The 23,716-nt window shown below is 35.6% G+C and overlaps 1 protein-coding gene and 1 non-coding gene across 3 annotated transcripts in view; one reads left to right on the forward strand and one right to left on the reverse strand.

The window, feature by feature from the left end:
* The window catches only part of Trim37 (tripartite motif containing 37), a 104,714-nt gene that overhangs the window by 59,116 nt on the left and 21,882 nt on the right, over positions 1-23,716 (reverse strand). For both annotated transcript variants that reach the window (XM_063250865.1, XM_063250866.1), the window contains 4 exons: positions 20,182-20,304; positions 17,262-17,385; positions 13,904-13,971; positions 676-800 (listed from right to left, as the gene is read on the reverse strand). In XM_063250865.1, the coding sequence (XP_063106935.1) occupies positions 676-800; positions 13,904-13,971; positions 17,262-17,385; positions 20,182-20,304 (440 nt within the window). The remainder of the gene's footprint in view (positions 1-675; positions 801-13,903; positions 13,972-17,261; positions 17,386-20,181; positions 20,305-23,716) is intronic.
* Positions 19,849-19,977, forward strand: LOC111756771 (small nucleolar RNA SNORA25). Its single transcript, XR_002791190.1, has one exon. It is a non-coding gene; the product is annotated as a small nucleolar RNA SNORA25 (small nucleolar RNA).

Here is a 23,716-nt window from a genome sequence, read left to right on the forward strand (position 1 = left end):
AGTAAGTTTCTGTGGTTTAAGTTACCCTGTCTGTGGTATTTTGTTATGGTCATCATCATCTCTGCAGACTTATACATACACAGAAACTTCATTCCAAATGGCTTCAAGTATATGATCTAGCATTGACAATTTTAAACAGAATCTAAGTGTTAGTACTAGTGGTAAGAACAACCAATCTAAACACTATACTGTAATTTGAAATTTGCTTTTAAAAAATATGCTATTCTGAAGAATTCAAAGATTCAGTCCAAGAAAAAACTTAGCAAGACACACAGATTGCAACTTTTTGCAATAATTATTCCCTCTATCTTTTAAGACCTAGGGGTATGTCAACTGCAAATTCTTTTGGCATCTCACCCATTTCTGAGTTTCATTTAACAAGACATGAGCTAATTCAAGATAAACAGAACAATAAAAAAAAACTGATGAATTTAAAGAGGTCAACTGTTTTTTCTATGAAAATTGGGGCTACAAGAATGTCTTACTGTTTTGACCATCAAAAGTTGAGTCCTTCAAACTTTGAGACCAAATTTATATGCATAAAATAAACAGCTCACCAGATCACATTGTTACAAACAGCACTTTAAAAAGAGCTTATGAAAAATAACCTATTCCTTTGAAAACATGTACATCTTTGCATACAAACTTGAAAATGATATTTGAGAACTGTCATACCTGGTAAAGTCTGGTGGAACAGGAGTAGTAACAAAGGACGCCATGGGCTTTCGATGAACTTGCTGAAACATCATTAGAATCTCTGAACTCTTTGTTATCAACTCACTCTTACTACAAGACCGCAACTGTATGAGAAAAAAAAAAATTTTAATGAAGAAAATTACAAGTAACACAGTTTGTAATAACCAGATGCCCATCAATTGGTGAATGGATAAAGCTTTTAATACAATGGAGCACTACTCAGCCTCAAAGAAAAATAAGCTCAAGACTTCCTAGGAAAATGGATACACCTTGAGACCATACTCTTAAATGAAATACACTGAACACATGTGTAAATACCTCATTGTGTCTCTGGTATAAGTAAGGACCAAAATGTGTAATAGGTATTATGAAATAGGAAAAAAAATGTTCAAATGGGGAGGGAACAAGGAAGAGGAGAAGGGGAAAGGAAAGAAGGGAAAAGTAAAAGAAAAAATGAGAAAAGGAAAAAATGGAAACAAAGCTTTTTTGTGTGAATAAAATTTTTGTAAATGGGAAGAAGAGAGGTGGAAGGGAGGGTTGGAGAATGGGGAAAAAATCAAGTTAAAAATGTACATGTACAAATTCTCTACAATGAATGTGATCATTATATGGATCTAAAAAGTACTAATAAAATCTGATTCAAAAAAAAGAAAATTAAAAATTAATCTAGTTACATACTGAAAAAAGAAAAAATGCAATGACTTAAAGTTTGGAATTAATCTTCAAAGAATATAGGTTTCTTTGTTCTCAAACAGTAAAAATCATTGTATAATAACTTAATCCATTTTCTTCTCTTCATATTTTGGAGTTAAGTCAAATAGCAAGCAACTACACATTTATTTTCAGTCAAATATGTCATTTCTGATTACATCCTATTTAACAGAAATGTCATCATACACACATACACTATTCATACTATTCAAATGCCACATGGATGATATGCACAAAATCCATATGATTTAGATCATCTAGATCTTAACTGCTCCCAAAGGCTTGATAAATAAACTGTACTGCTCTTAGGAGGTAATGAAACCTTTTACTGATATGGACTAATAGGGGGACATCAGGTCATTGGGGATATGCTTGTATAGTGGTATTGGGATCTTGGTCCTATTTTCTCTCTTCCTTTCCACCTCCCTGAAGTGAACAGATTTCTTGATCTACATATGAATTTCTACCATTATGTGATGCCTTGTCCACAGGCCCTAAAACAAGAGGCACATGACCACAGATTCAAATGCCTCGAACTATGGGCTGAAAAATTCCTGCTCCTTTAAAATGTTTATCTTAGGTATTTTGTCACACTGAAGGAAGGTGACTAGCTCAAACAATAATTGGGCTTATAATACATCTTGTGATGAACAGTTGCTTATATTTCACCAAGAATAGTAACATGATATGTACTACAGCTGGTAACCCGGAGTTTACCAGGAATAATGATATCATATATTAGGCTACTGGATCAACCAACAACATACTAGTAAATGATAAAAGGGCAGAAAAAGTAAGAAGCTGTATAGTTTGTCATTCATATTATTTTGTGTCAAATGCTGGCTGGAGTACTACTCTGCCATACAGGATAAATTTGAGTCATTTTTAGGAAAATGGACGCACCTTGAAACTGAAATGTTCAGTGAAATATAAATCAGACACATAAGCTTAAATATCCCATGGATTGGTTTATATGAGGAACCCAAAATATAAAGAGCAAAATGAAAGACAGTTAATAAGCAACAAGAAAATAGATGTTTTGCAAATGGGAAGGGGACCAAGAGATGGGGTGGAGGTGGGATTAAAAAGAATTAAGATATGTCCCACACATGTACCAATTCTTTATGATGAATTAATCATTATATACTGCAAACGTACTAATAAAAAGTTAAAGAGTATATTGCTTGGGTTATTAATGTTTTTGTTTCTGTAGCACTGTGGGCTATATCCAGGAATCAATGAGTTACAGCCTAGTCCTCTTTATTTTTTGCTTTTAAAATAAAGTCTTGCTCAGTTGCTCAGTCTTGACTCAAACTTGTGGTCTTCCTATCCCAGGCTGCAGAATACCTTGGACTATAGGTGTGGTCCCACCATGCCTGGCCCAGTATTTTTTACTAAATAAAGGACATTTTAAAATCATCAAATGTTATCTGAATGCTAAAGATATATTATTTTTTAAAATCACCTTTTGCATATATAAATGTTTCACTAAACAAATGTTAGATAATTACTATGTTTATCTTACCTTTTTTGTTCTGTGTTGTTGTTTTGAGACAGGGCCTTGCTGTGTAGCCTTGGCTGCCCTCAAACTAACAGCAATCCTCCTGTCTCAGCCTCCTAAGAGCTGGCATTAGAGACATACACAACACACAGCTTACATATATCCTTCCTTGACCTCATTTTTTCCAAACACAACTTACTCCTTGAAGTTTATCATCACTTTATGTGTGTGTGTGTGTGTGTGTGTGTGTGTGTGTGTGTGTGTACACGTGTATTTCTACAGGTAGTGTGTATACATTCATAACTGACATTCTGAATATTTTCAAATTTCAACAGCATATATCTTTAGTCTCAATTTTCATACAATAATTTGTTTTGTTTTGCAGTACTACAGACTGAACTTCTCCAGCCTTTTTAATATTTTTTATTCTGAAATAGGGGCTTGTTAAATCATTATGTTGTCCAGGCTTGGCTCTAATTTGCAATTTTTCTGCCTCAACCATTCTAGAGTGTTGGGTTACAGGTATGCAGGACCCTGCCTGGCTTATTTAATATTTTTAAAGATTTAATTATATAGATATATAAAGTTTGACTTACTTCAAGAGTTTCAAGTAAAATCATTTTATAAATATGATACAATTTTAAAATCTTTATCAATAGACATGCAAGTTGTTTCCTAGTCTTCACTAAAAACTCCAAAGTAAAGATTTTTGTATGGAGTTCCCTGTACAGATATTCAAGTTTGTTTAGGACTGAAACTATTGAAGCACACTGACAAATTGAGCAGATTTTAGAAACTGCTCTCCAAAACATATGCTCAATATATTGCTTAATTGCTCAGTCTTGACTCAAACTTGTGACCTTCCTGTCCAGGCTGCAGAATGCCTTGGACTACAGGTGTAGTCCCACCATACCTGGCCCAATATTTTTTACGAATAAAGGACATTTTAAAATCATCTAATGTTACCTGAACGCTACATATGAAGAGGAATGGACTTTTCAGCAAATATTGACATTTATCCATGTGTGAAATATATATATCTTACTCTATATACAAGAATCAGTTTGGGGCTGGGGATTTAGCTCAGCGGCATAAGCGCCTGCCTTGCAAGCAGGCAGTCGTGAGTTCGATCCCTGGTACCGATATGAAAAAGACCAAAAAAAAAAAAAACAAAAAACAAAAAAAAAAAAAAAACAAAAGAATCAGTTCTCAAGTGGATTGAAGACAAATAAAGAACAAATTTTGATTTATTTAAAAGTCCGACAGAGGCCGGGGATTTAGCTCAGTGGCTCAAGTGCTTGCTTGGTAAGCACAAGGTTGTGAGCTCAATCCTGGGTATCAAAACAAAAAAACAAATACAAAATAGTCTGACAAATGTATGCTCGCATCAAAGTGAATTAAGTTCCATTTGGCAACATTTAGACTTTTGCATATATACTTTTAAAAACTTTGGATTGGGAATATAGTTCAGTAGCACAGTGCCTGCCTACCAAGTGCAAGCCACTGAATTCAATGCCTAGTTAAAAAAAAAAAAAAAAAAAAAAAAAAAAAAAACTTAGTGAACATAAACAATGGCATTTTGTTGTTTTTTTTTAATAAATTTTTTTTGGTGGTACCAGGGATCGAACTCATGACCTCGCGCTTGCCAGACAAGCACTTATGCCATTGAGCGAAATCCCTAGCTTTGTTGTGATTTTGCCTTGTACTTCCCAGTTTTTCAGTGAGATTTCACATGCACTGTCTATCTAAGGCATCCATTTCTGTGTATGCATTCATATCTAATACTGAAGATTAAAGTAGCCATTTATGATAGTTGTATGTCTTTTATAAATCCTAGGTACATTCCCTTTCAGTTTCAGGACACAGCCTTTTCTATGACTTGTCAATCTAGTTTACAAAGGGTTTTTGTTCAAAATTTTAATATTAATGTACCTAATACTTCTATGGGTTTTTTTTTTTTGTTTTTGTTTTTTTGTTTTTTTGTCTTTTTCCTTTTTATCGGTACCAGGGATCGAACTCACGACTGCCTGCTTGCAAGGCAGGCGCTTAAGACGCTGAGCTAAATCCCCAGCCCTACTTTTATGTTTTGTGTTAATTGCACCTTAACCTCTCCCTCTCCTTCCCCACTTCAAAAATACTTTTAAATAAATCAAAATTTGTTCTTTGTCTTCAATCCACTTGAGAACTGATTCTTGTATGTAGAGTAAAATATATTTATTTCACACTAATAAATGTCAATATTTGCTGTAAAGTCCATCCCTCTTCATATTTAGCATATATCAGGCAAGTCTTTAAATACATCTGGATGGGGTTTACCTCAGTGGCACAAGTGCCTGTCTGGCAAGTGCAAGGTTGTGAGTTCGATCCCCAGGACCAAAAAATAAACAAACAAACAAATAAATGAATATGCTTGGGGTCCATTCATGGGGTTTTTTATTCTGTTTTACTTAACACTTATCTCCCTATGTGCCAGAGTCATAATTAGTATGGTTTTGTATGACAAAAGCTTAGATTCTGCTCCTTTGCTTTCATATAATTTTAGGGAAAATGGGGAGGGGCAGTACTAGCGATTGAATCCAGAATTTAATAAATGCTAGTCAAATGGTCCACAAGTGAGCTACATACCTAGCCCTTATTACTCAAATTTTATCAAAATCTGAGAAAACTCAACTTGAAATTAAGATACTGGGAGTACAACTTCCTTACTGTATTAGATTGTTCCTTGGCTAAATATGTTATAGTTCATGGCATTTAGTAAAGCAAAGAGAAACAGAGAAAGCCAAAGTGGAAGGGACCAGGGACAAGATACAGTCCCAAAGGTCCTGCACTATGACTCAGTGACTTCACCTAGGTCCCTCTTCTAAATCTTTATCACTTTCCAATAATGCCATGAAGTTAAAAATGGATTAATCATGAAGTCAGAGACCTCATGATCCAATTATTTCCAAAAGCCCCACCCACATGCGCTTATAGAATCCAATGCAGGACCTTGAACTTGCCAGGCTGGTGTTATGCCACTGAGCCATATCCCCAGTCCCAAGATATCAAAGAGTACTTGAAAAATCCTCATCTATTGTGCTTAAATGTTAATATTGCTTAATTACAAAGTCATGAGTGTTTATACTTGTGTAAAATATCTGCTGCAGTTTTATAAAAGATTACCATATTTAGGAGAGGATGGTAGTACATATTTGTAGTCCCAGCACTCTGAAAGGCTAAGCCAAGAGAACAGAAAGTTAAAACTCAGGCAGGGCAAAAATTAAACTGTCCAATCCATCATGCCTAACTAACTGCCTTCCCTGTCCCTCTACTGGAGAACCCCAATAAAGGCCCTAAATCATGCTCTGCCATGTCTCTCTCTGCCCTCTCCTACCCTTGATACTGGTCATTCCAGATACGGCCCCATCTGGCATGCTTCACCTTGCCATGCTTCCTGTTTCTAAGACAAGTATAAAAAACTTGGGGGAGGGGGAGGCAGGAGTCTCCAGCACCTTTTAATTATATTATTAATTTTGAAAAATAGGTCACATTGGGCTTTAAGTTTTGATACTCCTGCTTTAGTTCACCAGAATCCTGGGAACACAGGTATGTAAACATATTTTCTTAAGCCTTTTCTATGTCCCCTTTCTCTCATGAAAACTGACATGAAAGAACACACAGTCTTAATTCAATAGGAATAATTCCTGACCAAAATCTGTTTTTACCACTCTACAATCCAAACCTACTTTTAATAGTTACAATGAAAGAGCTTGTTTTGTTGTTGCTGCTGTTGTTGGAGACAGTTCTATGTAGTTCAGGCTAGCCTTAAACTCCAAAGGATCCCCCTGCCTCAGTCTTCTAAGTGCTAAGATTACAGACAGGCATGTGCCACTACACTCACCCTAGAGATTTTTTTAAATAATAGCTGGGCCTGGGGGTGCATACCTATAACCCCAACACTCAAAGGCTGAGGTAGGAGGACTGCCCTAAATTTGCTGCCAGTCTGGGCAACACAATGATTTCAAGACCAGCCTAAACTATATATGGCAAGGCCCTCTCTTAAAAACAACCCTCCCCATCACCAAAAAAAAACTTCCCTATCTTTGATTAGCGCTTTTGGTATGGCTTACACTTTAAGTCTCTTATGATTTTGATTTGCTGGCATATTTTTGACATTTATGTTCACAATATGATTAATCTTTAATTTTTAAGTTAAATTCATTAAGACAGTTGTTTACAAATGTTAAATAAAAAAACCCCACAACAACAAAAAAATTAATTTGTGATCTTTTTAAAAATCCTCTAAAAGGAAAAACTATTTACAATAAACAGACAAAGGTCTAAAAAAAAATCTTCTAGGGCCAGGGATGTAGCTCAGTGGCATAGTGCCTGCCTGGCAGAGGCGAAGGCCTGAGTCAGGTTCCCGGTGCCAAAAAGAAAATATTTAAAAAAAAAAAAAAGACCCAAAAAAAAATAAAGGCCCTTTATAGAAAAAAAGTCTTCTATTCATCTGGATTTGATGTTTTCTGGAAAAAATTTACTAGCAACACATGCTTTCTCCATTTTTTTATCAGCTTATCTTTAAATTTTCTAAAATCCTGTTTTGGTACTCCTCTTTGTTTTATGTGTTCATTTCATAACTATCTTCATGCTTTCTTCCAATTTTATTCTTTTACATTTATTTTCTGACTTCTTTAAATGAATACTTATTTATTCATAATCTTTTGTTGTTTTGCTTTTTTGAGACAGGGTCTCATTGTGTAGTTTAGACGGGAGTTGAACTCACTATGTAGCCTAGGCTGGCCTTGAATTCATGAGGATCTTCCTGCTTCAGCCTCCCAAGAGCTGCGATTATAGGCATGCGCCACCATGTCCCTCTCAAAATCTTTTTTTAATAATTGATTTCAGACTGAAAGCTTCTATATAACCTCCAATTATTTTAATAATTCATACTTTGAAAGGTGCTCTAACTCATTAGAATTATGTAGCTATTTAAGACTTTTTGAAAGCATATATATATATATATATATATATATATATATATATAAAGTTTTTTAAAATGTGCTTTAGTTTCTTTGCAGTATTAGGGACTGAACCCAGGCCCTTCACACTAAGCTACATCCCCAGTCCTTTTTTATTTGAGACAGTTTCTCATTAAGTCACTGAATTGCCTGTGTTGAGCTGAACTTGTGTTCCTCCTATCGTGAACTCTATACAGTACACACCACCACACTTGGCTATATTTATTTCTGATGTGCCTTTCAACTATACTGTTATTATAGAACATGTTCTTCATATCAGTTTCTGAAAACTCTTCATAGTACTACAGACCTTAGTACATGATTGGATGATGAGGTTATTTCAACTGATCTTGAAAAGAACACTTATTTTGGGATAAGGGTCATAGCTTGACAACAGAGCATGAAGCACCAGAAAAAACTTACTAGATGTCCCCCACAAAAGGCTTCGTTTTTTCTTTTTTTTTTTTTAAGGCTTCCTTTTTATAGGTGGGGCTTTCAGAAGTGGCTGGGTCTAGAGTATCTGATGCCGGAATTCATGGTGCAATGCCAGATCAAGGGCATTAACAGTGTGAGTGCTACCTCTCCTAAGTAGCCTGGATAAAATATAAAGGACAGAAAAAGCTCTGTCCCTCCTTTGTTGCTTTGCTACCTGTTGCCCACCACGGTTTCTCTTCTGTAATGCCTGTCTGTTCTGCCACCCTGCCTTGAAGCCATCCAATTATGGACTGAAAATTTCTATGAAACTGTAAGCTAAAATAAATCTTTCCTAATTTACCTGTGGGTATTCGTCTTACCACTAGAATGGTGTTCTACATTCCCAGTCCGTTTTGTTTATTTTTAAAATTCTGAGTCAGTCTAAGTTATCAGGCTGGCCTTGAGTTTGTGATGCTGCCTCATCGTAACAGTAGCTGTAATTCCAGGAATTCATAGTGCATCTAGCACTCTCTCATCTTATAAATAGTTATCATGAGGTATTTATTAAAAAGTTCAACATAATCCATTTACTTTTATTTGAATTGCTGGTGTCTGTGTCATGCGCTGATGACAACTCAGAACAATCTAAAGATCGAAGAAAAAAAAACAATAAACTACAGACAGGACAAACAGAAAACAAGATGACAGACTCAAACTTCACCATGTCAATAAGCACATTAAATGTCAAATGAAAAGTCAGGCTGTTAGATTAGACTGAAAAAGAGCTGGGGATTTAGCTCAGCGGCATAAGCGTCTTCCTTGCAAGTGTGTAGCTGTGCGTTCAATTCCCCGTACTGATTTAAAAAAAAAAGAAAAGAAAAGAAAAAAATCCTAGACCCAAGTATATGCTGCCAAAAAACATGGGTTTTAAATATTTACATAAAATAAAAATAAAAGGAGCTGAGTGCAGTGGTGCACACCTGTAATCCCAGCACTTGGGAGACTGAGGTAAAAGAACACTGTTGAGTTCAAGGCCAGTGTGGGTTACTACACAGTGAACCTGAACTATATAGTGAGACACTGTCCCAAAAAAAAGAAAAAAGGGAAAGAATAAAATATATAACACTGTAACACTAACTAAAAGAAAGCTGAAATGCTTTTTGACAGGAAACACAGTAGCCTTCAGACCAAACAATATTACCAAATTAGTGAAACAGAACATAATAAAGAAAACCAACAACCTAGTTCTTCAACATCAATAAAAATCAGTAAATTTCCTGGCCAGACCGATGAGGGAAAAAAATGAAGGAAGATACAGTCCAAGCATGGTGATACACAACTGTAATTCCACTACTCGAGGAAGCTGAAGCAAGAGGACCACTAGGTTTGAGGCCAGCTGATATTATATAGTGAGTTCAAGGCCAACCAGGACTACATAACAAGATGGTCTCAAAACAAACAGAGAAATCTAAAATTTAAGATAATTAAATCTTACAATGTAATAAGAAGGGCCCATTATGCAAACTGGGGTTTTTAATCCTAGGAGTACAAGTTGGCGTAATATTGGAAAACCAACAAAGCACAATGTAATTCACCACATTAAAAAATAGAAATGCACTCTGAGAGGGAGGAGGATGGCACATGGATAACTGAGTATCTTAATGAGACTCTGTCTCAAAATTTTTTAAAAAATTTTTTAAGAGATTGGTATGTAGCTGAGTGTCAAGACCTTCTGGATTCAATCCTAGTAACACAAACAAATAAACAAATCAAGAATGCTGGCTAGTTTGTCTGCCAAGTGAAAACATAGAAAGAAGCCTCAGACTCTGAACCTGGAAGCTGGTCCCTCAACTGACTGAATCTGCCAGTGCTTAGATCTTAGACTTCCTAGCCTTAGAAATGAAGGAAATACATTTTTCATTTAAAAACTACCCAGTACACAGTATTCTTTTATAGAAGCATGAATAAAAGCTTGTACAGATTAAGACATCAACTCTCAAGTCATAACAAACACCCTCATAAAACTGGAATAGATAATTTCTAAACCTGAAAAGTAGCTACTACAATAAGCCCATAAGTAGTGTCATTATTCAAATCAACACTGTACTGACGTACTCAATATAAACTGACAGGAATGGTAATAAAAGGCAACTAAATTAGGAAAAAAAAAAAAAAAAACACCTGTTTAGAGACAACCTGAACTCACACCAAACAATTTATACAATAGCTACTAGAACTAGCCAGTGAGTTTAGCAATAGTGCAAGATATATTAATATTGATATATAAAGTCAGTTTTATAGCCTGAGGAATCAATAAAGTCATTTTTAAAAAATACACTATTTAGTATAGCACTAAAGAAATCTGAAATACAAAATAAATGTTACAGGGGGGCTGGGGATTTAGAAAAAAAAATGTTACAAAAGATGTGAAAGACTTGCACCTTCTACAGAATACTGCTAGAAAGAAATTACATCAACAGGGCTAGAGGTTTAGCTCAGTGGCACAATTGCCTGCCTGGCAAGTGAGAGGTCAAAAGTTTGATCTTTGGTACTAAAAAAAAAAAGGAAGAAAGAAATACACATTACTCAAGAAAAGATTCATTTTTCTCCAAACCAACCTATAAAATCCAACAAAAATCCAGAGGTTAATAAAACTAAATTTCTACAGAAAGAAAGATGCAGAAATAGACCAAGTGGGGCCAGGAATTTAGCTCAGCAGCATAAGCACCTGCCTGGCAAGTGTGAGGTCATGAGTTTGATCCCTGTACCAAAAAAAAAAAAAAAGAAACTGACAAACTGATTCTAAAATTCACGTGTGCCAGGCTGTAATCCCAACACAAAAAAGGCTAAGCAGAGTGGTTGCCATAAGTTCAAGAGGCCAGCTTGAGCTACATGGTGATTTCAAGGCCAGTCTGAACTACATAGCTACATCTTGTATCCAAAAAAGAGAGAAAATGCAAAAGATTTAGATAGGGGGCTGGGGATTTAGCTCAGCGGCATAAGCGCCCGCCTTGCAAGCAGGCAGTCATGAGTTCGATCCCTGGTACCGATAAAAACGAAAAAGACCAAAAAAAAAAAAAAAAAAAGATTTAGATAGTCAAAATAACACTAGAAAAAAAAAATCCTACAAACTTGCAGACATAAGACTATCTTTTCTATAAAGCTACAATAATCAAAACAGTATAATCCAGACATAGTGATCAATACTTAATCCCAGGTATCCGGAAGGCAGAAGTAAAAGGATTTTGAATTTAAAATTTCTGGAAAAAAATTGTGGAAAATCTTTGTGGTCTTAGGGGTAGGTTAGAATTTCTTAACATGGCCTGGCATGGTGGTACACAACTACACCTCCCAGCTCTTGGGAGGCTGAGGCAGGACTGCTGCTAGTTTGAATTCAAGTCCAACGTGGGCTGCAAAAGCAAGTTCAAGGCCAACCTGTATTACATAGCAAAACTGTCTCCAAAAAATACAAAAAAAGCAAAGATTTCTTAATATGACACCACAAGAACTGATAAATTTTACTTCATCAAAATTTGACACCTCTATTCTTCCCAAGACACTTTTAAGGGGAAAAATGCACACAAATAATTAAAGAAAAACTTTAAGAAAAGGGATTTAGCTCAGTGGCACAAGGGTTTGCCTGGCCAGTTCAAGGTCATGAGTTCAATCCCCAGTACCAAAACCAAACCAAACCAAAATAAAACAAACAAATTTCAGATTTATATAATAAAGGACTTATATCCAGTTCTTTATGTGTAATTCTGAGCTGGCAATGATGGATAGCACACACCTGGAATCTCAGCACTCCAGCAGGTTGAGACGAGCCAGTTCACCCCCAACCTGGGCAACTAAGTGACTTAGTGAGACTGGCAAACTTGAAGAAATTTTAAACGCCTAGAGATGTAGTAAAACTCCTGGGATGATTCTCCAGTACTACACATTCACACAAAGAGTAGTAAAAAGAAAATGAGTACTTGATAAAAATATTTTCAAACATGCAATACAGAAAAATCCTGACCACCCTTTCTAGAAAGCAACTAAAAGGAGCGTAGTACCCAAGTAAACAAGCCAAGAGAGTGAAAGTCAGTGACTAAGGAACTTATGGAATTTAATCCAAGAAGTAAGTGAAGGTAATGCTCAGGATTATTAAGAGAACAATCGCAGGAAATAGCTGTGTACCACGCATACAGAAAAATTTGAGAATTTCAAAAAACATAGCTGATCACAGTGGCAAACACCTGTAATCCCAGCTACTTGAAAGGTTGAGGCAGGTGAATTACAGGTTCAAAGCCAGCCAGGAAATTTAGCAAGTAGTACTCAAAAATAAAAAAGGACTAGGGATATACTTCACTGGTTCAATCTTCAATGACATTTAAAAAAACTGCAAAAGACAAATTCAAAAACAATACATTAAATATTTGCAGCATTATTATGTTTTTTGGTTTTTAATTGTTTATTGGTATAATTTAGATATGCATAATGACCACATTAATCATAAGGAAATTTGTACCTGTACATGACACATTTGATTACTCTATTCTTATTGCCTTCCCCCTGCATTCAATACCCTTCCCTTTCTTATTTACAAAGTTTTGCTTCTATTTTGTCAATTTCTCATCTTTTTCCATTTCCCTTCCTTCCCCCTCACTTTCTTTTTGAGCAATTTATTCCTATTCCACAATTTCTATTATATATTTTGGATTTTATTTATATTTTCAGTTTCTTACACAAAAGAGAGAATGTGGTATTTACATGTATGTCCAATTTATTTCACTTCAGAGTATGGTCTCAAAGTCCATCCATTTAGCTATGACACCACATATGTTTTATTCACTTACAATATGATTTATATTTCCAAACCCTAATAAACACAACAGGACAGAATTTTTGCCATTCTGTTCACTGATGTTTCTCAAATACCTAAAATGACACCTACAACCTACTAGGCACTTAATAAAAGGCTAAATTTTAATATAATCACTGTACTTAAGTAACTGGCAATAACATTCTATCTCAAAGATACCACTGAAATCACAATATGCGAAAATTTTAAATTTTTATAAATTTACAGATTCCTATGGGTAATTTTCAGTAGAAAATTAATTATATTTTCACCCGTCATACATCTTTTTTTCTGCCAGGCATGGTGGCACATGTCTGCAATCCCAGCACTGGAAGGCTGAGGCATAAAGATTGCTATGACTTTGACGGCAGCCTGGGCTAGATAATCAGTTAAGACCAGCCTGTAGTACGTAGTGGGACCCTGTCTCAAAAAAAAAAAATCTTTTGAGACAAGGTCTTGGTATATAGTATGGGCTGGCGTTGAACTCACAGCAATTCTTCTTCCTGCTGGGATTACAGGTGCACATCACCACAACCAGCTCATTATAAACCTTAATTTCCCCAATTAAGACAGACAAAATCATTAGCTAATTTCTCTTTCATAAAATTCTCCATTATAGCACATAGGTACTTGATTTTAGGTACATGATACAATTTCTGTCCTGAATGCCAAAATACTTTTAAGAAATATGGGCAAAAAAGGGACAGACTTATTTTATTACATTTAACATTTCATCACCTGGTGCTCTACCTCTTGAAGTAAGGATTCCAACAGCTCAGTTTCTTGGGTAAGAGATGTCTTCTGACCTGTTTAAATATATTAATTATCACACTCAGACTACTAGTTTAAGATTGAAATTAAATTCCAACAAATATGTTCAAGAAAAAGGAATCCATTTCAAGTAAACATAAATTCATTAGAGCAATCTTAAAGATTTTTAAAAGCTTTAAGAGGTTAAATCTAATTGTAGTTTAAAAAAAATACTCTTGGGATGGGGATTTAGCTCAGCAGCATAAGCATCTGCCTTGCAAGTACACAGTTGTGAGTTCGATCCCTGGTACCGAATAAAAAAAGAAAAGAAAAAAAGATTCTTAGAACCAGCCATTACTGCTTTTAGAAAAAATTCAATTTAAATCTGTTAAATTCATCTAAGAAATGTAAAATGACAGCCTTTGATTCCCAGCATTGAAAAGGAGAAAAAAGTTACAATGACTATAATTATAAACCTTAATTTAATTCCACAAATAAGATAGACAAAATAATTAGCTAATTTCTCCTTCATAAAATTCTCCATTGTATCACATAGATATTTGATTTTGGGTACATGATACAATTTCTAAACCCTATGCCCTAAACCCTGAAAAACTTTTAAGAAATATGGGCAAAAAAGGGACAGATTTATTTTATTAATTTTTTTTCTAGATCTCTAGGTTCCTTTTGGAAGAATCACCAGACATGCATTTTAAAAGTGTGATACAATAAGTAGACCAGATATTTATGTTCAAAGTAAGCAAAAAATGCCCAATGAGCATATAAAGGCTTGTTTAAAAAAGAATGCCCAGCTGGGTGTGGTGGCTCACACCTGTAATCCCAGCACTTGGGAGGCTGAGGCAGGAGGATCGTTTCAAGTTCGAGACCAGCCTAGGCTACAAAGTAAGCTCAAGGCCAGCCTGAACTGCATAGAGACCCTGTCTCAAAAAGACCAAAAAAAAAAAAAGAATACCCAGAGAACTAGTCTCAAGAAGTTGGATAAAGAATTATTATAGAAATTTATTACTATATAAAAGAAACGTGTGCGTGTGTGTGTTTATTAATGGTACGTGGGTACATGTCAGTCCATCTATCCATGTCAGACCTTCTACTGGCCTCCTTAATATGCTATATTTCTAAGAACAGGCTCAAATTTGTGATTCCTTTGCTTCAACCTCTCAGAGTGCTGGGGTATATACCAAGACCAGTGATTTTTTTATTTAGTTTTTTAAAAACCAAAAATCAGATCATCCTGATTATAAAGATATTTATAAATATAAATAAATTATAATCTGGGATTTAGTATTACCAGAAGTAATGCTAAGTATCACCAACATCATATACCATTGTCTTAAAACATTACTCCTATGGACAATAGTACCATATATAATTCAACTTAAACATTAGTAATAGATACAAGTTCAAGGCCAGCCTAGGTAACACAACTAGATCACTGCTACATGGATCTACATTCCAGACCCTATTCCAAAAAATTTAGTGGCTGAAACTGTGATACACATAGTCTGAAGTTCTAAGCAAGCTTATAGCAAGACTATTATAGAGATATTCTAACCAGGAAAGAATTCTACTTAACTATAAAAGCTATCTTGGGATTTACAAGATACAATAACTTTTCATAGTGAAAATTATTGGAAAACCACCTAAGTAGGGCAGGTTAAGTTACTGTAAAAGGAAAAAATTTCATCCAGTGAATTACACTCACAAAAATCAAGAGATCAGTACTGTCTTATTTTCAGTTAATCCAATTAAATGAATGAATCAATTAAGCAAATTAATTTTTAAAAATCAAGGAAATTTGCAAATATATTTAGATTAATATTTAAAATCACAATAATAGTAAAGACTTCAATTTTATTTTATTTTTGGTCTTTTTGAGACAGGGTCTCACTATGCAGTTCAGGCTGGCCTTGAGCTCACTTTGTAGCCCAGGCTGGTCTCAAACTCACAGTAAGCCTCCTGCCTTAGCCTCCCAAGTGCTGGGATTACAGGTATGTACCACCAAACCAAGACTTCAATTTTAAAAGTCCTAATCTACACCAACCTTCTTGTACTCTATTTGGCTTAATGAACTTACAGCAGTCTTAAGCATCATTTGAGACTGAAGAAATAAGACCATTCATACATATGACTGACTGCATTTGAAGGCAGACCTAAGGAAAACAAAAAATCACAACTTCCACTTACATAAATTTTTTGGTTTTTTTTTTTTTGTCTTTGCGACACTGGGTCTCACTATGCAGTTCAGGCTAGCCTGGAGCTCACTTTGCAGCCCAGGCTGGTCTCAAATTTCTAACAATCCTTCTGCAGAGTGCTGGGATTACAGGAGTGGACTACCACACCCGGCTATTATTTACAATCTTTAAGTGGTCCATGAATGGCAAACTCAAATGTCTATAGGTTTCTTCTGAACTCCTACATGGTGTGGAAAAACTGGACTGTTCCATCTAACTAAAATGAAGATTTTCTTTCAAAGATTATTCACTGATATGTCTTGGGAAAAAATTGTAAATCAGATTGCACAGATTTATAATATAAAAATGATTCATAGAATACAATAAATATATCTAAACTCAAATATATTTATAACTTTTTAAAAAGAAGTTAAAGTGGATAAAACAGTATTTTTAATGACACCAAAGAATGACCAAAACCCTGGGAAAGATGAAAGTAAAAAATCTTTGTTCATACCTTATTAAGGTTAATATATTTTTCATAATGGATGATGAAAATTGCAAAGCTAGTTTTGTGTCAGTAAAATATCAGAAGAACTAGAATTATAGGTAAACTCAAAAATACTAAAACAACCAAACATTAGCACAGATTCAAACTATTAAATTTTATTTTCAGCACGGTACTAGACTCCATAATCAAAGAATAATAAGAGACTCTAAGGAACCAAAGCATGAGCAACACAAATATTGTAAACACATTTAAATATAATTTAGATATAAAAATGAGGCCTACTAGAAATTGGAAACCAAGACTTCATAAAACTCTAAAACATGTTGAGAGGTGTAAGTTCTTCACCTTTAATTATCGAATGAAGGGAAATATGGTATTAGTAGAAATATTTATCAAATTTGGTTTAAAAAAGAGTGGGGGGAGCTACCTAATGATGAGGTCCCTTAGCCACTAGGATTCTCGTCCAAATGACTGAAAATTTTTCTAATAGTTTCTAAATATAAGTCAGGCAGATAATAACAGTTGTTATCTACAATTTCAAGACTCTAGCCTATAAAAACTCAAGAAATTTACTCTTCTAAGACTGAACCTCCAGGAAGCTCCAAGTACCATGTTCTCCAGGCTGCATATAAAAAAAACTCACCCATTAGTGTTATAAGTTTATTTTTCAACTGTGTGTCTAATCGTGCAATCATCATTTCCACTGCATTCCTAATTTCCCGAACACGCTCATCTTTTGCATTTCTTACAGCTTCTACATTTCTTTCCTAGAAGATACATGTAAAAAGAACTTTAATTAAAGAACTTTAAAAAAGGAAGTAAACGGACATTAATTCAATCACTGCAAGTATTCTTAAATCAGTTATCTCTTTAAAATGATTTTCATAAAATGTTGGTAGAGCATAATAATTCAGAGTTTTGAACTAAATCAGTTTAAAAGATTTTTAGAAAAAAGCAGGTATACTAAAGCATATTTAACAGAAACATCAATAAAAAGAAGTGTCATTATAAAACACTGTACATAACATACCTAGGCCATATGTGAAGTCATAATTATATCCCTGACAGAAAACTACTTTTTAAAACCAGAAAGCCAGCCATGGTGAAGCACACTTGTAATCCCAGCATTTGGGAGGCTGAGGCAGGACAATCATAATAAGTTGGAGGGCAGTGTAAGCTATGTAGCAAGATCTTCTTTCAAAAATCAAAAAAAAAAAAAAAAAATTAAATGAACAGAATCACTTCACAGACTAAAGAACGCTAAAACAAATAAAAATGTTTAAAAACAGTATTGACAGCAGTCCATAGTTTGTTTTTGTTTTCAGAATGACATACAAAAAGAGTTAAGTTTTAGGGGCTGGGAATTTAGCTCAGTGGCACAAGTGCCTACCTGAGAAGTGCGAAGTCATGAGTTCAACCCCCAGTACCAAAAAAGAAAAATAAAAAAGAGTAAGTTTTTCTGTATGTATATTTCAAATTGGCACAGCACAAAATAAAAAACCAATCCTTCCTATACTTGCAACTCAAATATAAATACTAGCAATAAAAATCTCAACTTAGAAGGCTGATGGGCCGCAGATTTAGCTCAGCGGCATAAGCACCTACCTGGCAAGCACCAGGTCATGAGTTTAATCCCTGGTACCCCAAAAAAAAAGCTAGGCATGGTGGGACATGCCTGTAATCCCAGCACTCAGGAGGCTGAGGCATGAGGACTGTTGTAAGTTCGAGACCAGCTTGGGCTATAAAATGAGCTCAAGGCCAGCCTGAACTGCAGAGTGAAACCCTGTCTCAAAAAGACAAAAACAAAAACAAAATCTCAACTTAGAATATCCTCCTAACGTGGTTAAAGAAAAAATGGGTAACAAGTAGTTAGAAAAAGACCAAATAGAAACCAGCCAAATTACTTATTTTTCAAAATGACTTGTAGCATACATTCAATTCTACAATACTATTTTCCACATAAAGACTGTTACAAATAAATATTTGGATTTTGATTCTTGAAAGGTGAAACATACAAGAATACTTGTTCTTAAGCTAAAAAGATACACAAATCTTATTTGTAACTGTCATTTGGCAACTGTAAACAAAATATATTCCCAAAGCATATTTATTACTTGAAGTTTATCACATTTTCCCACAGAAATAATATTTTAGCCAAGCATGGTGGTGCACACCCTGGGTGGGTGAGGGAGCAGGATTGCTGTGAGACCAGCCTGGACTACATAGTGAGTTTGAGGCCAGCCTGAACTACACAGCAAGACCAACCAACCAACCAAACATTTTAAAATATATGATGGTCATCAACTGTGCCATACAAATTTTTTTGAGCCATGTAATATTTTAAGATAATCATTGTGCCTTGTATCTAAATGTACTCCCGAAACCTCACATGGTCATAGGTGGGGCTTTTCAGAGGTGGCAAGATCTAGAAGCTATAATGCTGGGACCAAGGAAGTGGTGCTGGGATTGATTCAGGGTGCAATTCTAGGGTTAAGGGTACCCTACCCTTGGTGCGAGTGCTGCCTTAAAGGTAGGTAACCTGAACAGGATATAAGGGAAAGAAAAGGGCTGCGACTGTCATCATTTGCTGCCTTCTGCTTACCATCAACTGTATTTCACTTCTGTGATGCCCCTCTGCCATACTACCCTGCATTGGAGCCAGCCAATTAGGAACTGAAGCCTCTATAAACTATTGAGTCAAAATAAACTTTCCTTCTTTAACTTTGGTTATTAGGTATTTTGTCTCAACAAGGAGAAAAGTAACTGAGACAGTATTACTAAATATTACTCCTTCTGCTCTGTAAGAGTATACTCAGAACATTACAAATATTTTTCCTTTGCAACAGAAACCTTCCCAAAACTGGAGATTTAAAGAATGAACAACTTTAATGACTACTGAAGTCAATGTGGAGAAATCAAATATTCATTCTATAATAAGCAGACTACTTTGGCAATTTCCTAATCCTGCAAGAGTTAAATCTCTAGCTTTAGGGCCAAGGGTTTAGCTCAGTGGCATAAGTGCCTGCTTGGTAAACATGAGGTCATGAGTTCAATCCTCGGTACCAAAAAAACAGGGGGGGAGGGGGGCTGGGGATTTAACTCAATGGCATAATTGCCTGCCTGGTAAGTGTGAGGTCGTGAGTTCAGTCCCCAGAACCAAAAAAAAAAAAAAATCTCTAGCTTTAGCTCCTTCCCCACTAGCCAAGACTCAGGATATAAATTCCTCAGCTAGGTCATTTCAAAGAGGGCTTGTGGGAATGTGAAACCAAGAGCTCTTAACACAGTGACCACAGAATGAAGTTCTCCACAGTATGTCATAGTCACTCAGTAGTGCTATGTTTTCCTGAGGAGAAAAACATGAAGTATTGAGTTACTGCTCAGCTGTGATTGGAAAAATACTTACAAGTTATAACTAATGGAAAAAAAAAATTTCCTCACCTAGCTTAAAGTTTATGAGCCTATCTAAAATAATCCTACCAAATTTCAAATATTGATTTCAACATCACATATTTGCATTATACTATAGAATACAAAAAGGATGCTCATATAGCAAGCAGTCTTACCACTTCTTGAACTAGGCTGATCAGTTCCATGAGACGTCGACGAAGTTTGGCTACCTCTTCATTCACTTTAGTGACATGCTGTTCATAAATTTCTGCCAAAGGTTTAAAGGTATGTCCACCATGCTATGTAAATTAATAAGAGCAGTTTTAAAAGATTTTCTAATATCTCATCTGCATTTAATATCACCACCACCCCACTTTTTGTGGTAGTAGGAATTCAACACAGGGTCTGATATACTTAACAGTAGGCAAGCAGGCTCTACTGTTAAGTTATATCTCAGTCCACTTTTAAATTTTATTTTTAGACAGTCTTGTTAAGTTGCCTCTAACCTGTGATCTTCCAGTCACAGCCTCCCAAGCAGTTGGAATTACACAGGTACAACACCATACATTCATTTCTCACACTATGGATACTAATATTCAGGTAAATATTTTTAAATGAGTACTTTCCATATCCCTTTATTTTACTAAAGCAGATCAGTACATATATAATCACTGGGCCCATGTGGGAACTCCTTTAAGATCAGAAATAATGGACTCTTAACACAAAGTTCACCTTTACCTACATATCTTGGGCTCATTAGAAAAACAAAATCCTGGGCTGGGATGTAATTCAGTGGCAGAGCACCTGCCTACCGAGCACAAACAAGACCCCAGGTGGTATCTGTAACAATGCAAAAAACAAAAACAAAACAAACAAAAAAAAAAAACACCAGAAAAAGAAAAAGAGAAGGAAAAAGAAAAAAACATTTTTTCCGGGGTCTCATGTAGTTCGGACTGGCCTTAAGCTCAGTATGTAGATCAGAGTGCTCTCAACTCGGGGTGATACTCCTGGATTAGCCTCCCAAGTGCTGAAATTACAGGCATCTGCTATCACACAGACTTAAGATAAAGAAAATATTAACCACAGTCTAAATCATTTCTCAAAGCCTTCTTAGCCACTCTTCTCTTGAACACTAGCTTTTTTTTGGTATTTTTCGTTTTTACCGATACCAGGGATCAAACTCACGACTGCCTGCTTGCAAGGCAGGCGCTTATGCCGCTGAGCTAAATCCCCAGCCCCTACACTAGCTTTCTTTCATAACCCCAAATTTCAGTGGGCATGGTGGAGCACACCCATAATCTCAGCACTTGGGAGGCCTAGGCAGGAGTATTGCTGCTAGTTTGAGGCCATCATGGGCTACGCAGAGTTCAAGATCATCCTGAATTACAGAGTGAAGCCCTATCTCAAAATAAATACATACTCAAATTTCTTTCCTCCAGGTCTTATTCAAAAGCAATTCCTATATTATCATTTCATCAGCTCTCTATCCCTAAAATTTATCATACCAATTAAATATGGAATTGTTTGATACCTGTGTTATTCATAATCAAATCCTCAGTCTCTAGCACAAGATGTAAAACAATGGTGGAATATTTGTCTAAAATTTACAAAGTACTTCGATCCCCAGTTCTCCAAAAAAAAAAAAAAAGAGAGAGAGAGAGAAACAAATAAAAAATAGAAAGTGAAAGAAGAGAGGAAAGAAAGGAGAGAGGAATACTTGAGGCAAAAATCAAGTGTACAGACTTGGCAAAGGCAATGAGTTCATTATTCATCCCACAAAAGAAATTACTGTGAAAGCTGGAAATTGGCTGGCACATGTTTTTAATTCCAGCATTCTGAGAGGGAAGATGATTGCAAGTTCAAGGCCCACCTAACAGCAACATTATGAGAACCCATCTCAAAAATAAAAAAGTGTTGGGATGTAGTTTAATATAAAGGCCCAGGGGCTGGGGATATAGCTTAGTGGCACAGCACCTGCCTGGCAATTGCAAGGTTCTGAGTTTGATTCCCAGTACAAAAAAAAATTTTAAAAAGCAAAGGTCCTGCATTCAATTCCAAGTATTGCAAAAAAATAATAAATTACTATAGAGATAGAAAGCTAATACAAAATAGCATGGTATGCCTAGTTGCATTCAGTTCAAAGAACCATTTTTTGGTGCTAAAAAACCAATTTTCAATCCAATTCTAGAAACATTTATAGCTCTTGATGGGTAAAGAAGACTTAAGGTTTCCATTATAAAAGTCCTTGGAGCTCCAGTAGTGCAGTCAGTTAATGTACAATATTTATATATTACAAAAAAAGTCCAATAATGAATAAAGGATTAGCCAAAGTACCCCACACTGTTATCTAAGAGGAGGTAGAAAAACAGATGTGGCTTTTCACTATCTATATTTTGCAAAGCAATAAAGTCTTGCTATGTTCTTTTGACTGGTCTCAAACTCATAGGCTCAAGCAATCCTCTCACCTCAACCTTGGGGTAGCTGAGACTATAGGCATTTTTCCAACACATCCTGAAAGATGTGAATTTTTAAACATTCACTTAAAGCATGGAAAAGAATGTTTTCATTGGCTCTTACAAAGCCTGTCTAAATATTAAACTGAAAAAAATGTTTCTGATCAGCACATTAGTATTCAAATTTGAACAGAGCTCCAAAACTGAGCGCTAGTCAACTAAGTAGGCCTATCACCCTTTCTGTAAAATATACTGACTGGTACCCACGGAACAATCAAGTCTCATGATGAATAGGCAATTCTAGTCATCCACACATTTCTATTCCCATGATCACTTATTTTCCCACTAAGACTATTTTATCAGGCTGCAGATGCAACTCAGAGTAGCATGCTCCAGGAGCCTCTGAGGTCAATCACCAGCACCATCAAAGAAAAAAAGTCTTATACTTTTTCTCAATCTATTTATGTTTATAATATATTTACCACAAAGAAATTACTTAAATATTAAATACATACTAAAACATGACTATAAATATAACAAGTTGCTTGTAAGTAAACTAACTTAAATGCTTTAGACTTAAGAAACATAGATGGCCTTTTAAAAATCTGCTTTTGCAGCAAGGCTAAGTGGCACATGTCTATAGTTCTAGCTACTTGGGAGGTTAAGACAAGAGGATAACTTGGGCATGAGGATTCAAGGCCAGCCTAATGAATAAGTTGAGAATCTGTCTTTTAAAAAAAAAAAAAAATCTGCTTTTTTGAAAGAGGTGAAAAGCTGGGTGTGGTGCCACACTCTTGTAATCCCAGCACTAAGGAGGCTGAGACAGGAGGATCTATGCAAGTTCAAGACCAGCCTGGGCTACAAAGTAAACTCAAGGCCTGCACAGTGAGACTCTGTCTCAAAAAGAGAAAGGGAGAGAGAGAAACAAAGACAGAGACTAGAAAAAAGTAATTAACTGTAAGAGTTATACATGGGGGGCTGAGGATTTAGCTCAGCGGCATAAGTACCTGCCTTGCAAGCAGGCAGTCATGAGTTCGATCCCCGGTACCGATAAAAATGAAAAAGACAAAAAAAAAAAAAGAGTTATACATGGTTTGAATATTTGAGCACTAATTGTTTTAAAGAAATCAAAGTCAGAAATTATGGTCAATGTATCAGACCAACTCAACTTTAATCAAATAAAAGATATTCATCGGGGCTGGGGGTTTAGCTCAGCGGCATAAGCGCCTGCCTTGCAAGCAGGCAGTCATTCGTTCGA

Source organism: Cavia porcellus, unplaced genomic scaffold (assembly GCF_034190915.1).
Source record: "Cavia porcellus strain 051 isolate PalLab524CR breed Dunkin Hartley unplaced genomic scaffold, mCavPor4.1 scaffold_6, whole genome shotgun sequence".
Classification (NCBI taxonomy): domain Eukaryota; kingdom Metazoa; phylum Chordata; class Mammalia; order Rodentia; family Caviidae; genus Cavia; species Cavia porcellus.